Below are 17,719 nucleotides of genomic sequence, written 5' to 3'. Positions count from 1 at the left end.
ATCTTGATTCTGCAGTCAATAATGCAGTCAAAAATTATTTACAGGGAAGATAAATACAGAGTCTTTCGTTCATTTGTCACGTGACAGATGCAATGAACTAGTATTTGTGAAAATGGTGACGTGTGCACATGCATATTATGTGTTTAATCAATGCACATTTGCATATATATTTAAATGTGCACAGGGGTGTAGTCTTTCTTTCCAAATTGACCTCACCAAATTACTTAGCAGGCCTACACAAACTAAATTTGCCCAAATCGGTTTTATTTATTTAGCTTTTTAGAGATATCAGCCGGATGGTTTAGTGCAGGCGCTAATGGATCCAAGGTTGTATCTCGTAAATTACTCTACTAATAATTCCCAGAATGGCACCAAACTTCTACAGTAGTACAAACAGGTTCTGTACTCATAAACTGAGGCATTGGAAAGTTTGTAAGTACATCAGGAGTTTATTTAAATAACACTTGCCTGATGGCTAATGCTACCGCTAACCCGGACTTCGAGGTCACTTCAGTGGTTTGGGAAAAGCACGTAAAAGTCCTGACAGAAAGCAATGCATAAGGATGTAGTGTAGAGACGCCTAGTTCCAGGAATGCACTAATATTTTGTTGGTAGTACCAGTTTGCAACAATTATTAGTTAACACTAAGTTGTCAACACTTTGGAAAAAAATTATAAATTCGTTGTTACACTACATCCTTATGCATCGCTTTCCAATGCCTCGTTTTATGAGTACAGAACTTATTTGTATGACTGTAGAAGTTTGGTACCATTCTGGGCATTATTAGTGGGGTAATTTTACGTGATACATCATAGGATCCATTAGCGCTGCACTAAGCCATTCGGCTGATATCTCTAAATGAGCTCTAACTTTAATAATGTTCAACCAAGGGAAAAAAGGCTTCTGGGGGGTGTTTGGTCATGGTGCAAAGGACCCTAGGTTGATTTTACTCCGAACCATCCCTTTAAAGCCGCCTAAAAAAGCCTAGTGATGTCCTGCTTTGACAAGCAGTAAGGAATGGAAGCTTGTTTCCGCCACGAAAAAAAAAAAAGAAGTAATTGCAGTACACTCACTCATGTGTTTCAACACTGTGAACTCAGTACCAGAAGACATCAGTACCAGAATACTCTCAGAATATTTTAATTTTTCATATTCGAACAGCCTGAGAGCCACAGAAGCAGAGAGGAAGCAGGAAAGTGTCACTAAGGCTTTAAGGATGAGTCAGTCACACAGTGAACCAAGCGCACAGTAAATGACAGTAAATCACATGGATTAATACAGCTGAAATGAAAAGATGTGGAACTGAGGAATCTTCTCGTGGTCTCAGCACAGTGGTTTGCCGTGCCTCATGTTCTGAGCACACTTCCGGCCCAGGTTGGCTCCCTCCATCAGCAGGTCTGCCAGCCGGTCCAGGCCGACACACACGGTGAGCGGGGCCATGAGGCCGTAAAGACCCCCCAGCATAATGCTCAAGGGCCATCCCAGAACCAGCAGCACCAGAAGCCATACGACGGCCCAGAAACACGAGCCACACGACATCTTCAGCTGCAGGGAGAAAACAGATATTTTTCAAAGCCACTCCATAATCTTCACCAAGCAACACTGTTCTCCTGAGAAAGAATGTGCTTTTAATTAGTGCAAACACAATCCTGCCTTCCGAATATTAATACATCCCTGAAATCAGTGCTAATGAGAGCAGTGATTATGGGAGAGAGAGATACAGTGTTACTGTACTATCACTGAGATTATATTATAATATATCTAATTAGATACATTTTTAATATATTTTCGGTTTTCATTTTGGGTTAGGGTCATTTTGTTGTGTTTGTCATTTTTTGTGATTATTTATTAAACATTATATGTGTATAACTATTTATAACAAAGCCCAAGATCTGCCCATCATCATAAGACTAAGTAAAAAAATACTATGACAATAAAATAAAATAAAACTGTGACCAAAACAATATATAGAACTAGAAGGATCTCAAAGTCTCAAGATTTCAAGCTGATTTTTTTATATTTCTACAGTTCTGTCATGACAACTTTTTGAGAGATTGGTATGGTAATGGAGATTGGTATGGTAATGGAGATTGGTATTGTAATAGAGATTGGTATGGTAATAGAGATTGGTATGGTAATGGTAATGGATATGGAAATGTTACTGTATTTGGTCTTGACTGCATAGATCTGCTACACTGCAGAGCAAGTACAGAGACTTTCAACAGCCAATACATTCACAGACACAGCTGTGAGCGAGTAAGACGAGCTGCTGCACATGATTAACCCAGTAGCAGATCTATACAGGTGGAGCTGGGGAAGAGGAGGGTTTCTGAAAGCACTGCAGACTGATAACAGCAACACTACCGGTATTTGAATGTTGAGCTGCGGCTCATTGGCCGCTGATGCAACAGCAACCAATCAGCTGTGTCATGAAGATAATGATGTGATCGTTACCAAATGAGTTAAGGACCCATAAAGCCAGCGCCATCTAGAGTTTCATGCCAGAACTTGCTATTTTTTTATTCATTTTTATTTCAGTTGCAGTTTGTTATTTTAGTATGTCAAATGTAAATGAGAAATCTTGCCTGGGAAACTAGCTGAAATTAAATGTTTAATTTTGCAAACATGTTTATATTTATTACAGTTAAAGTTTATTTTATTTCAAGTAAAAAATTAAAATAAAGGCTTTCTATATTTTTAGTTTACTATAATAGCCCTGATGAGATGAGATCTGTCAGTTTCAGGTGCTTCAGTGGCTCATCCATCTGAAAGCCTTTCCTGCGTTTGCATCTAAAGCTCACCGTCACATTGATCTCACTGAAAAACTTGAAGTCGTGGCCAGACTTCTTCAGAGGAACCGAAGGAGCGCTGGCAGGAGAAACAAGCTTTCAAAGAAAAAGATCAGGAACTACGCCAGCTTCACAAAGTCTGAGGAGCCGCAAACAGGAGCGACATTTCCTAAAGCCTTGATTTGAGCTTGTGGAATACACAGTAACCCAATTATTAATGTGTCAATGGTAAAGACGCACTGTGTAACTTTTGGCCCTCTAGAGGTTAAAAACAGAACTGCATGCATTTTGCTGAAGAACGTTGTTTTGGTTGTGCGTCGGTCCTGCTGAATATGGTTCACCTACTGCTCAAAAAACAGAACCAGTTTAGATGGCAGGATCTATAGGATTAAAGGATCTAGTTTACTATACCTTTAAAGAACAGTACTTCCTTGAAAATGTCACGATGCATTACCTAATGCATTTTAAAAATGTATTAGTAAATGTTGAAATTAACATTAGTTTGAAACTGTGCAGAAGTTTTGATCACTGTTAGTTTGTGTTAAATTAAGTTAATCCTTATTTCAAAGTGTTTCCAGTAAAGTAAATTTATAAAAAAAATTATACATAAAAAAAAATCTAGCAGTACATCGATATACTCATTAAATCTGTTTTTCATCTGTTTATTAAAAACATGATGAATGTGCAAGAAAGTTTGAGACTCTGGCATCTTTCAGTTTGAACAGACAGGCTGAAATATAATGAGGCGCATCAGCTTCACCCTCATGTGATTTCTCTATGCCTTAATGACATGATGAACAGTGGCACATCTTACCCCACTCCCCTCATCTTGATATTTAACTGATAGTAATCATGCGGTGGTGAGATGTAAAGGATACAAAAAGTGGTTTTCACAGCAATGGCACAGAAAAAAAATGTGTCTTCCCCCAAAAACTTCTCAAAAGAACCTTTATTTCCCTCAGCGTGAAGAACTATTAATCTACACTTAACAAACCCATTTTGTTTTCATTATAAAGAATTCTGTGCAATGGAGAAATGTTCCACGGATGTTAAAGGTTCTTCATGGAACCACAGATTCCAATAAAGAACCATTTTAAGAGAAAAGGTTTGGTGTAGAAACAAATTTGACAGCGAAAGTCATAATTGTAAAATAGTTTTATATTGACTTTTACGCACTAAAATGATGTGAACAAATTTAAAAAAAATCAACATTAATAGTATTAAAATAAAACTAAGAATATGTTTAAGTAAGCAAATCTGAAAGCATGTGATCAGTGTGAGTCTCCAGTTTCATTAACCTCCAGTTTCAGGAAATCACACCATCAGTCTCATGCTTTTCTGTCTCGTTCTGCTTTGAATGTCATGTGCTTTTGTTTTAAATGTCCAGCTGATCATTAGGCCACTGAGTTATAATAAACTTTCTGCAAGCTGATGAAACACAGGAAAACACATTTCAAATCTGCATTTAAAGTTGGACTTGGCTCATCTTGTTGTGCTACTGACCCAAACCTGCTAGTCTTGAACGCTTTAAAATGAAAGAACTTACTGGGAGTGTCTCTTGAGTTGTGTAAAAAAATGGTCCTCGAAAAGTCTGTTAATGTTTCCTCGACATCCGAAGCAGCGGTTCCTGCAGACGCCAGAGACCCTGATGATGAAGCAGCAGCAAGACACCGCACCACACACTCGTCCTGAGAATGGACGCCTTTCACCAGTTACACAACACACACTCATTCATGTGATCCAGCTCAGATATGTGCTGGAGTTCCTCCTTCACACCACAGGCTTATCAGAGCTAACTACAACCATAAAAAAAGTGTTCATTTCAAATAAACATTAACTCAAATCAAATCAAATATTTTTTTTTTTTTTGAAAAGTACTAAAATAACTTACAACTTAACTAAAACAAAGTTAATTAAAAACTATAGATATATAAAAAAACGAATAAAAATGGTAAACAAAAAACTAAATTACAAAAGTTTAAACAATTTTTTGTTTAAAGTACTAAACAAACTAAAACTTCAAAACTATAGATACTAAAAATATAACACATGAAATGAAACAAAAAACTGAAAAGTACTAAAATACCTCAACTAAAAGTTCATAAAAAACTATGCAGACAAACAAGAAATATTTTGTAAAATATATTTTAAAATGACAAACATTAAATATTTTGTTTTCCTTTAAAGTTAGTGATTTTTTGTCACTTTTATCAGTTTTTTAATGTCTATAGTTTTTAAGTTTTAAGTTATTTTAGTACTTCAACTTAAACAAAACAAAAATAAGAAATGTTTTTATTTAAAGTTAGTAATATCATGTTTTGTCATGTTTATTATTTTTTGTCAATAGTTTAAGTTTTCATCTTTAACTTTAAATGAAAACAATATTTTTTATTTTTGTTTAGTCTAAGTTAGTAATTGTTATTTTTGTTTAAAGTACTAAAATAAAAAAAAACTTAAAACTAGACATTAAAAAAAATAATACAAATTACAAAAACTTTCAATGAAACAAATTATTTCTCATTTTCATTGTTTATTTTGAAGTACCAAAACTTAATCTAAAACTAAACTTTAAATGAAAACAGAAAATATGACAAACTCTAATTCAAAATATGAACAAGCTATATCAGCGTATCATTGATACTAAATAACAGTGTTACAGGATAGTGACAGTGTCTAATGGGAAACTGGCCACTGGGATAAAACACAATCAGATTTATAGTTAAGGAAAAAAGACGGTGTGTAAGAAAAATGAATGAAAAGCATGAGTTTTAATAATAATTCAATTTTATTAAAAAAACTCCTCTAACAAAAGTTCACTGAACATTTCAACAATCATTCCTCAACATGATTAGAAAGGCTCTCTAGGCCTCCTGGTCCTCGTCACTGTCCCCGCTGTCGCTGTCTCTGCCTGGGTGTTCGGGCATCTTCGCGTGATCTTCCTCATCTGTGCGGTCCTCAGTCTTCGTCTGCTCCTCCTCTTCCTCAGTGGCAGGCGCCGTCTCAGGACGCTCTTCATCGCTCTTCACGGCCGGCTCAGCTTTCTGCACCTGACGAGGAGGATCCAGAATGTGTTGCTGCAGAAAAAGAGACGGGAAGATCAAGCAAACCGTATTTTAGGGGTTAAAGTTTCCTGTTGGTCAACATCCAACTGGCAGCGGCGTTTAGAGGAGTATGCAAATAAACAGCGAATATGACAGTGGTGAGAAACTTCTAGGAAACTTCTAAGTTCTAGGAACTTGGTTATAGGAACGAGCCACCAGGGTGTTTCCCCGAGAACTAATGGTTCCCATAGGAACGTTTCCCTGGTTGCATTCGCACCGCCAGTAGGAGCTCTGAAGCGACGTAAGACACGCTTGTTGGGACTTTTATTTTGACGGCGCTGAGAACGCCAGTGCTCGCATTCTCCATGTTTATTAGTTTACAATCTGTCTAACAGTCCTGTCTAACACGTTATTAGACAGAACTGTCATACATAGAAAGTAGACAGTAATGAAAAGGTATTAGCGTATGTCGTGTGGTTGATGTCCAGTGTCGCTGAGCAGATATACATAATCATGTTTCGCTTGGTCTCCTCAAAGATGCGATGGGTTTTCTCCTCAGCGTAAAGGTAGAGAGGTCCATCCAGCCCTGTTTTCCATGTTCGTAGAGTTAGTTTCTGGAGTAAATATATAGGCTATAATCTGTGTGTTTACATAGCTCTTTTAAAAATGGCGGGTGCTGGTGTTTCGCGTGCATTCGGCCAATCAGCGAACACTAACGGCAAAATCCGGGAACTTCCGCCAATAGTTCTAGGAAATATGAAAAGGTTCCCCCGGTGCGAAAGCCCCTTTCGAAGCGGATCTCCAGTGCGTTCATGTTTTTACTCACGCCTGACCTGGACGGACTGAACAGAAGAAACGAACCAGAGAAGATTTCCACATAAAAGAAGGCGGAGCCTCAGAGTCACACCCACCAATGACATCACTGTTGAAGACCAATGGTAGTTCAAAGGTGTTTACCAGCCTGAGCGAACTTTTCCAGAAAGCCTTGGCAAGCGGATTCAAACTCCCGAAACAAACTCCAAACGAACTTTGTTTTGGTCTGATTTTGTTCGAAATGACATCACATAGTTATTCGATTTTGCTTGAATTATATCGGGGCCTCTAGAGCATTCGGACACCTCACGAAAATGATTTTCAATGCATCTTAAATGTTCAGCAACTCTTTGACATAATATGACAAATTCTGTTGTTTTTTCCTCTTGATAAAGTGAATTATTAGTGATTCATAAAATAAATGTAATTTTGTGTGTCAGTTCCTGGTTAGAGGTCAGCAGGACCACTACTCAAGATATCAAAACTGACACTTATTTATCACATGCTCTTGACCTTACGGTTCACAATACATTGGTGCATATTTGTCATGAATTGGTCATTAACATGATAATCACTGCAAACTCTGAAAAAGTCAAACAATTCTTAAGGCCCGTACACACCGGGACGAATTTCGCGCGCGATATTTGCCGACTTTTAACGCCTCGTGACTAAACAAAGGGCGCCAATGTGAGTGTGCACACCGACGCGAAAAACGCCACGCGTAAAAGCGTAAATTTTTTTTAAACGCCTCGGGTTTGTTTTTTTGGTTTGACGCGCCGCGTCAAAAACAATCCGACCAATGAGATTGCCGCTTTTGCTCACTTGTCTGGCGCTTTTGCTCACTTGTCTGGAGCTTCTGAAGTTACAGTAAAACACAACTTGGGGGCACTCAAACACAAAACGGTCTTGCCGAGCACACATACGTAACAGCGAAGAAGATATACGCCAAGTAGCGTCTACACTGCCCATAGACAGACACTGCCGGGAAGAAATGACGAGGAAGATGCAAGGCAAGATGAATGTAGAGCTGCTGGTCTCGTTGGTGTCGGAATAAAGAACTATATGACAAACGCGACAGCGACTACAAAAATCTTGTTAAAAGAGAACTGTTATGGAGTGGTATTGCAGAGTATAGACTGTTATGGAGTGGTATTGCAGAGTATAGACTGTTATGGAGTGGTATTGTATTTCTGTTTTACATTAAGCGCCATCTAATGTCAGGGAATGAATTTGCATGTTCACTCGGCTCATCGTCAGCGAAAAACGCTTGGGTGTGAACACAAAAAACGCGTTGAAAAACGCTGGCGAATAACACGCGCCAATATTCGTCCCGGTGTGTATGGGCCTTTAGAATCAGAAGTTGAAATTGTTTCGGGAAACTGTGTTATTAGAATAGAACTACACGTTTATGTAGTAGAGCCCGACCGATACCGATACAAATACAAATATTTGGTGATTTAAAAATCCGATATTCCGATATATCGGCCGATATATATAAAAAAATAAAAATCCAGAAACGCGTAACAAAACATGAACAGATTTCCCTAACATTAGTTATTTGTCGTTATTTATTTAAGAGTCCTCAGCCTTACTAAAATAATATGATAATGCAGTTTAAAAATAAACTTGTTTGTTTTATTGTCACAACAGAACAGAATATATTAAAGTTCTGATAAATATAATGTATAAAAATACAAACTTAAGATATGAAACTTAAAGTCCTTTGAACAAAAAAAAGTCAAATATTATTATTAATATTGACAGTAATAATTCAATTATGTAATAATGTGTGTGTGTGTGTGTGTGTGTGTGTGTGTGTGTGTGTGTGTGTGTGAAGAACTGATAAGATTGTAAATGTGTACCTTGAAATGCAATGTAAGTCGCTTTTGATAAAAGCGTCTGCCAAATGTCAATGTTATAAGCTACCTTATAATTACAATGTCAACTTGCTTATCCCTTTACCTGCACTCTTTTAATTCTATCCATCTATTCCATCAAGCTACAACAAACCATTTTCAATCATCATTTGCTGCCTGCCTTCTAAAATCTACTACTTAGTGATGCACTAAATACATTATGTGACTCGTTAATGCTGCGGCTAAACGAAGTCAGCAACGCACACTTGGATTTCACACACGTGTAAAAGAAAAGCTAACTTTAATGCACAGGCTATGTTTGATACTTTTTCTCTATGTCTAAATGTTCACTCCTCGCGTGCCTAACTTACATTTTACAATGCAGAGACTGGAACTACAGATATGCTAGTTATAAATACAGTAATCATTACTTTATTTAGGCAGAATAAGTTCGTTGTGATTTCCAAGCTCATTGATGTTAGCGATCTTCCTTGTATAGTGCCCTCTGGTGGACAAACTATGCAGTGCCAACACTCATAACATGGTTGAAGGGTCTTTCGTCCACTTTTATTTTATTTTTTAAATATTCATTTTAGTGGTGGGCCGTTATCGGCGTTAACGTGCTGCGTTAACGCGAGACTCTTATCGCGCGATAAAAAAAATATCGCCGTTAATCTATTCTCCAAGTTGGGTTGGGAGATGGCTCTATACTACACAAGCTATGATGACGCAATCTACCCGCGGCCGCGAGGTAAACCGGCTGCAACGCATATTCGTCGTCATCTTAAGTAAACACGGCTGAACGTGAAAGCTGGTGAAAAAGATCGGTGCAACATCCATTATTTGGACTTGGTTCGGGTTTAAGCCGTCAGACGAGCAGCAGCAATACAGAGTGTGTGGGGTAACAGTTCGGTAAGTTAACACACGACTAATCTAACACAGTCTCACCCCAAAACGTCATATACTGACGCGTCTTGACCATGCGTCAACATACGACGAAAAGGGTACCCCCTAACGTCCATGTGTGACGATTCGGGTTATGGGTAGGTTTAGGTATGCGTTATGGTACCGCTAGGAGGCGCTGCTGGTGCGCTTCTGTCTGCGTCTCATATTGACGTTAAAGGGGTACCCTTTTCGTCGTATGTTGACGCATGGTCAAGACGCGTCAGTATATGACGTTTTGGGGTGATACCGGGCTGACTAATCCGTTCTACCACCTCAAATTCAAAACGAAACATGATATCACTGAATACCAGCGCGCGCATATTATTCCCATTCCAATATATCTTAGTGGTGTAGCACATAATCTCGATTTTAAGAATCATTGTTGTGTTTCTTTTTAACTGAAAAGACATCAGTTAGACAATATTCTAATTTTAAATTTGGGGTTTCATAAGCTCCAAGCCATAATAAACATTAGACCTGCTTAAGTCTCTGCAGCTAGTGTACTTAAATTTTATTTATCTGCAAAATGATGTTGTATACTTACAGTTTTGCACAATATATGTTCTCAAAACTACATACACCCTTTAAAAAAAAAACATTTAGCAGTTTAGCATGGGTCTGTGTAATCTGTTCTGAAATGGTTTTATTATAATATACTGTATATCGTTATCGCAAGAGGCTGCAATGTATATCACAATATAGATTTTAGGCCATATCGCCCATCCCTAATTGATAGCCTATAGTAGTTGATAATAACATAGGCCTACCTAATGTTGCCTACGGACGGTAACAGTAACCTTTTACAGTCTATGAGTAGAACAGCTTTCTCAAGCAGTTTGTGATGCATTTTGGAAACAGGAGATGAGCCCCTGGTCTAATGCGCCACCTGGCTTGAGAAACCCGTTCTCAAAGACTTACTTTTATAGTCATTATTTGGGTAGCACACATATTCTGAATGCCTTCGGCAGAATTCAAATGAGCCATTTTAATCTAGATTAATTTCAAAATTAATCTAGATTAATCTAGATTAATTTCAAAATTAATCTAGATTAATCTAGATTAAAAAAATTTATCTATGCCCACCTCTAATTCATTTATAGGCCATTATAAATGCTGATACCGATAGTTTGGAAAATGCCTAATATCGGCCCGCCGATATATCGGTCGGGCTCTATTATGTAGCAACCAAGCGTGCCGCACAAGCCCTGAAAAGTGAAGCCAAAACGTCTCGATCGCCCCCCCATGAATGATCCTAGTATAGGTCATAAGCCCCGCCTCCCCGTGTTATTCAGGTGAGACCAACTAAACAATTAAATTACACTTCAAATATCTTTTTTCCAAAGCTGGTTTCTGTCATTTGCTGTTGTTTTTATCACGCTGATGTAAGTTCAAGTGTCTGTTTCAAAAATAAGCTTGTTTTTAGTTAGTTATTTGATGCTATAAAAACGGTGGTGTAACGTCATGATTGACAGCTGTGATTGACAGCTTCTCTGGGCGAAGTAGTCACTGAAGCACCAACAGACTTTTTTTCGGGATCTTTGGAGGACTGAGGAGATTGTATTTACTTTATTTTAACAAGCCTCTTGTCGTACTGCAATCAACAGACATCAAAATTGGAGCAGAACGGAGGAACGGAGCAGACATAGGCCACTTAAAAAAGTGCAGGGAGAGTGCATTCTGCGAGAGTGAGGGCGGGGCGTTGATTTCGTGGCTTTACTTCCTGCTCGCTACTGCGCAGGTCTGGTCCCGAGATCGCTACTGCGCAGGTCTGGTCCCGAGATCGCTACTGCGCAGGTCTGGTCACGAGATCGCTACTGCGCAGGTCTGGTCCCGAGATCGCTACTGCGCAGGTCTGGTCCCGAGATCGCTACTGCGCAGGTCTGGTCACGAGATCGCTACCGCGCAGGTCTGGTCCCGAAATCGCTACTGCGCAGGTCTGGTCACGAGATCGCTACCGCGCAGGTCTGGTCCCGAGATCGCTACCGTGCAGGTCTGGTCACGAGATCGCTACTGCGCAGGTCTGGTCACGAGATCGCTACCGCGCAGGTCTGGTCCCGAAATCGCTACTGTGCAGGTCTGGTCCCGAGATCGCAACTGTGCAGGTCTGGTCACGAGATCGCTACTGCGCAGGTCTGGTCCCGAGATCGCTACTGTGCAGGTCTGGTCACGAGATCGCTACTGCGCAGGTCTGGTCCCGAGATCGCTACTGTGCAGGTCTGGTCACGAGATCGCTACTGCGCAGGTCTGGTCCCGAGATCGCTACCGCGCAGGTCTGGTCCCGAGATCGCTACTGTGCAGGGGCGTCGTCCATCTTTTTTTACAGTCTATGGTAGCAACGTTCTTTAGAAACAAAATCTGTGTCAATGGTAACAAACTAAACTGTAAAACTATGATTAAAATAATAGAAGTTGTCAAAACAGATACAGTTTTGTAACATGATAAACCTAATAAATGATCATTTATGCATTTACTTGTTACCTTTTCATTGTATCCTTGTCTGTGTAAAGTGCTTTGAGTAGTAACATTTATAGGCGCTATATAAAATAAAGTTTATTATTATATTATTAGTATGTTATACAATTGGTCTGAACAAAAAGGCGGTTGGGATGAATGGAAACGCAAATCTCTGACAGTGATTACCCTGGTACACAAATCAGTGCTGCGCTCATGAACACAAAACTGACCCAACGGGGCGAGTGTTGGGTCCCATCAAAACTGACCCAACGGGGCGAGTGTTGGGTCCCGTCTAAACTGACCCAACGGGGCGAGTGTTGGGTCCCGTCAAAACTGACCCAACGGGGCGAGTGTTGGATCCCGTCAAAACTGACCCAACGGGGGCGAGTGTTGGGTCCCGTCAAAACTGACCCAACGGGGGCGAGTGTTGGGTCCCGTCAAAACTGACCCTAGGGGGCGAGTGTTGGGTCCCGTCAAAACTGACCCAACGGGGCGAGTGTTGGGTCCCGTCAAAACTGACCCAACAGGGCCGAAACCAAACTGAGCGTTGGGTCCCGTCAGACTCCGGTTGGGTGGCAAGTAAGACTTGGGGACGAGTCAGTTGTGTCTTTATCGCCCCTATTATGGATTTTTGAAAATGACCTTTCATGTAGTGTGTAACACAGCTCTAAGTGAATGAAAACATCCAGCAAAGTTTTAAATCTGAAAGTGCACCGTATATAAAGTTATTGTCTTTCAAAAGTAAGAGTCGGCTCTGAGTCAATTAAATGAATCGTTTTTCAAACGAGTCATAAGCCGTTTCGTTGTGACGTCAAGACGAAACATTAGCATATTGCCCGCCCACTTACTGCGAGCGCAGACACCAGGGAAAACTTGAACCTCAAACCTGCAGCTGATTCCTGTGGACACTGGACAGCATCATATCGAGAAGACGCTGTGCTCTACAATGTGAAGGTAAAGCCAGTTTCTTTTTCACTGCCCAAGGACGAGCATGCAGAATCAGTGGTTAAAGTTAATCTTTACCATGATATCACAGCAGTATAATCCTAAACTTTTGCTGTGTTCCCTTTATTTCACTGACGACTGCTTCTCAAATCTCGGCGTTCAATGCAGGATTCGCAAACCGCCTGCTCTTGAAAGATGGTGTTCAAAATACTTCGTTTTGAGTTTTATATTGTATAGGTCTCCTGCTAACTGGCTAACTCACGTTATCACTGTCTTACTGAAATACTTCTGCTAATCAGTTGTGGACCACTGTTACCTAAAACTGTGTATATTAATGCAGATCGTCTGTCGTTCTCACTACTTTGAGGACATATTTGTTTTACTAACGTTTATGTTACATCAGATCATTCACTCTAGAGCTCAGCTAATGTATACATGGCATACATGCACTGTTATTGATACAGTTTCCACGTGTTCACCACAATATATTACAAAAATACTCTGTAAATAAATTAGTACAAGTAAAATAATGGGTTTGTTGATGGACATGCACTTGTTAATGCTTATGGTGAGGAGTTACAGTTGCAACATCTCATAATGTACCTCAAACAGTGTTTCACTGAGAAATACTGAGTCCTGCTCGAGTCGTCCTTGCGATGGAGGTTCGGGTTGAATAACTAGTTCTTCCAGTGTTTCATCATCGGACTCGCGCTTGTATTGATATGGTCAAATCGACATCATTGTTCGTTACTGTGTTTAGTTTACGGTGTAGGAAGCCTCATGACAGCTGACATTGTTATGGCAATGGGCGGTTTTGTTTTTGACGCGCACGCTGTACACGGTAGGCCAATCACAACAGACTGAGCTGTCTGGCCAATCAGAGCAGAGTAGCTTGCGGAAAGGCGGGATTTAGAGAGATTGATTCATCTGACGAGTCGTTTGAGAATCATTGAAAATGTGGTGATGTGCAAATGTATATTATGAGGAAATTAAACAGTTTTTTGACCTTTGATGCATGTAAACATGTTGTAGGAGACTCCACAACAACATTAGGAAACTTTAAAATAGCATAATAGGGGCCCTTTAAAAAAAAAGTCAAGTTTATGCACTATTCATGGAAACATCAGGCCTGTTTTACACATGAGAAATATCTCTTTAAGTACGAGCACACTTACTTGTCTGTGCTGCTGCGTGCTCTGAATCATGTGCATGTACATGTTGTAAACCAGGTTAGCCATCTCTGGCATATCCTTGACCACCTGATCAGGCTGAGACGAACGGTCCTCCGTCTAGATGGAAATCAGAGGAGAGAGGGTGGGGTGGGGGGGGGGGGGCAGAAAGAGAGAGAGAGAGAGGGGGGAGAGAAAGAGAGAGGGAGAGAGAGAGAGAGAGAGAGAGAGGGAGGGGAGGGGGGAGAGAGAGAGAGAGAGAGAGAGAGAGGGGAGGGTGGGGGGGAGAGGAGAGGGTGGGGGGGGGGGGGGGGGGGGAGAGGAGAGGGGGGGGGGGGGAGAGAGAGAGACTTCAGCACATTTTTCCAGGAAAATTCTCTTTTCCTCAGTCACAAGGTTGAAATTACAAACAATCCACCAACACACACACATATATATATATTTTTTTTTTTCCCTGAGAGAGAGTGACAGAGAGAAAACTGACTGATATAATTCAAACCTAGTGACATAGATGTGATGAAACAAAGACTGAAATAAATGTGTCTCCACATGTGGACTCAGCTACTCGTGTGATAAAGCTGCAGTGGAGCACACGATGTTCACAGCGGCTGAACGTGGCCTCAATATGATCATTCACTGCACTTTACAAACAAAACCTGGAAAAACCTGGATCCTCACATATATCTGGATGCCTCTCTTCTGACTAAGCAAACATGCATTCGTTTCTATAGATATGACCAACATTTTCAAATGAATAGTTTTATTTTTCTCCACTGTTTTTAATTTGATTATGTCATGTGCAATGCTTCATTCCCTCACTAAAGCGGTTAAGTGCACAGTTTTGTACCTTCGTCATTTTATCTGAGTTCCAAATAATTTTTTTGCATCAAATAAATGTCTAACTCGTAGCTGGATGGTTTGGTTCATGGCTTACAACGCTTTAACAAAGAGCTAAAGCACTCATTTATTAAACTATTTCCAAAAATGCTACAGAAGGCAGTGTGGAGAGGTGCAGTGGTGTGTGTGTCCTCACAGAGCTGTAGTATTCCCGGGGCCGGATGTGCAGCTGCAGGGGTCGAGAGGTCAGCTGGCTGAAGGCTGGCGTCAGCTCATAGCAGTTCTGGAACAGAGACACCCGAGCGAATATGTAGAGGCCGAGTCTCGCACGAGACATGGCCACGACCAGACGCCGCACGTCTCTGCGGAGAGAGAGGGAACATGTGTGAGGGAACACAACTCCTCGCCTCCCAAATATGGCCATCAGTCTTTAGTGTCATTTTGAATTAGATTTTATTTTTTACATGTTTTTATTTTCATTTTAAAGCTATAAAGGTTTGTGTCATTTTTATTACGTCAACATAATTTTCATTCATTAGTTTTAGATTATATAATACTTTAAGATAAACTAAAAAATGAGATGTTGCCTTGGCAACTAGCTAAATAAGTTGTTGTTTTTTCATTTATTTTATATTTCAGTTAACTTTTCCGTACACATTTTTCTGTAATCGCACATAACATTAACGTTTTTTATATATTTTTATATTGTAATAATTTCACAGTTAATCTCCGAATTACAAAGATAGTTATTTTAAATATTTGATCTAACAGGTAGAATATATACAGAAACACATATCACAGTCTTCACTGCTTAAGTTATACATTGAATATAGGTTCATCCTTATTAAAGCAACACAAGTTATTCAGTCGAGAGCAAAGAGTGATTCTTCTGCTTTTATTTTGTTGTTTGATTAAGATTAATGACAGATACCAGCAGGTTTATTAGGATGCTGTCACTTTAAGACCTGAAGCATGGCGTGGATCTGACACATATCCGAGGTCCTCACAACTCTTTACGTTCATTTAAGACTTTAACTAATTTAAGACCGAGCCCCAGTACAGATTTACGTAAAAATAAATAAATAAAGTTTAATAGCAGTTGAATAAATGATAGCATGAACATCTACTGTAGCGAAACCAAAGGATGACGGAAAAAACTGAAGTTGCGTTAATTGCATTAAATATTTTTAATGCGCTAAAATAATAATTTACAATAATAAAATAACAATTGTAAAAATTGCATGCGTTAATGCGTTTAACAGCCCTAAATTACAGTAAAGAAAATGGTTACTTTTATGGTTTTAGTTTTAGTTTAGGCTTTAGGTTACATTTTTTCAAGCTTATTCTTAATTCTTATCAAGCTTATTTTTCCAATCCACTGCTCACAGTTGAACGCTGAATTCAGAAATCACATGGCAGGCAGGCAGGCAATAATATTAAGTATTAATAAATGATGTAAATAATGTAAATGAACGGAGCAGCAGGACCAGATCTGTCTCCAGGCTGTTTATTCGGCTCGGGGTTTGGAAAAAATTGCCGTCAGGTCGGACTTGAGTCTAATTTTATCGGGTCTGTCTCGGTAATATAAAAGAATATGAATGCACGCTGGGTACGGGTGAGAAGTGATACTGGTCGGGTTGGGTCAGGTACAGATCTCTCATATAGAGAGCTAGAGCAAAACTTACAAATAAAATCAATAAAAATAAATCACAATTTTTTCTCAAATTTAAAAGTTGCATTTAGGAATTAGTAATTAATGTGTAATTACATTGTTAGTGTAGCTAATAATTTAAACAGAAAAAATGGTTTTGAATATGTCTAGGTCTATTTAAAAAGTGATTTGTTTTGTAACATTACAACTACATTGTCATGTTTGTCATTTTAAAGCAATTCATTGTTACTTTAAACTACACCTTTAAACATGCATGAAATAGAAAGTGCTCACCTCAAATGTCCTACGGCTTTAGTGCGGACCAGTGAGAGAATGATGTAATCGTTCTGTTGACCCTGAAACCTGTCCACCGTTGTCACCTACAACACATCAGACAGATTTAAAAACAGGTCATCTGAGTATCCAGGGTTCCCACACCTCGGTTAACCTCAAATTCAAGGTCCTTTCAAGGACTTTCCAGGTCCAATACCCTCAGATTCAAGGACCTAACCTTCTGTTCCTCTTCATTTAGGGGTCACACTTGGCTCCATCGCGGTCAAAAGTGACTGAAGCCTTGAGATGTAACTTCCTTTTTTTTCAGGAAAAGCAATGTAATATAATGAATTTTGAAGGGATTTTATGATACTATGCAAAAACTTCTTGCACAAAATAAGCAACACTTTCAAGGACTTGTATCTATTATGTTTGTTTCCAAACACTTTCCAGGGCCTTGAATTTTTTTTTCAGATTCACAAACTTTCAAGGATTTCAAGGACCCATGGGAACCCTGAGTATCTCTTTCTCCCGTTTAATGAGGGTTTATTTGAATTGAAGACGGTGTCCTGGTTGGCAGACATCAGGACTGGCACTTAATGAAGGTTTGCACACAGCTGTGTGACCAGATTCCTGAAGTCATGGACTGTCAACTCATCCGGTTGAAGCGCAAATCAGATCTAAACTCTCACGCACATCTGATAGCCCTTTTCCACTAGAACGGTTCGCATTCTGGAGTCAGAGCCTAACTGGAGCCTGTCGCAAACCAGCCGTGTGTTTCCACAGAGTGGAGGAACAAACACTGACATGACACTGCTATGTGTCGTTTACGTGACTATAGCAAGTCTAAATAAACCCCCGGTGTTTGTGCTGGCAGTGCAGCACTGTTCTGCTGTTCAAGTCAAGTCACCTTCATTTATACAGCACTTTTAACAATATAGATTGT

The 17,719-nt window shown here is 39.7% G+C and overlaps 1 protein-coding gene and 1 long non-coding RNA gene across 2 annotated transcripts in view; both read right to left on the bottom strand.

Annotated features, from left to right (window-relative positions):
- Positions 1-1,124: 1,124 nt before the first annotated feature.
- LOC309479143 lies at positions 1,125-4,595 on the bottom strand. The gene is made up of 2 exons (XR_014199168.1): positions 4,336-4,595; positions 1,125-1,545 (listed from the first exon to the last, which is right to left on the bottom strand). It is a non-coding gene; the product is annotated as an uncharacterized lncRNA (long non-coding RNA).
- A 704-nt stretch (positions 4,596-5,299) lies between these two features.
- aqr (aquarius intron-binding spliceosomal factor) overlaps positions 5,300-17,719 on the bottom strand; it is a 74,400-nt gene continuing 61,980 nt past the window's right edge. The window contains exons 32-35 of the mRNA XM_082143404.1: positions 16,795-16,880; positions 15,046-15,211; positions 14,019-14,132; positions 5,300-5,863 (exon numbers count right to left, since the gene is read on the bottom strand). Coding sequence (XP_081999530.1) covers positions 5,651-5,863; positions 14,019-14,132; positions 15,046-15,211; positions 16,795-16,880 — 579 coding nt within the window. The 3' untranslated portion in view covers positions 5,300-5,650. The remainder of the gene's footprint in view (positions 5,864-14,018; positions 14,133-15,045; positions 15,212-16,794; positions 16,881-17,719) is intronic.

The sequence above is a fragment of the Leuciscus leuciscus genome (assembly GCF_965113295.1).
Source record: "Leuciscus leuciscus genome assembly, chromosome: 17".
NCBI classification, from domain to species: domain Eukaryota; kingdom Metazoa; phylum Chordata; class Actinopteri; order Cypriniformes; family Leuciscidae; genus Leuciscus; species Leuciscus leuciscus.
The sequence above is the reverse complement of the archived record's forward strand: the minus strand, read 5'-3'. Positions and strand labels throughout refer to the sequence as shown.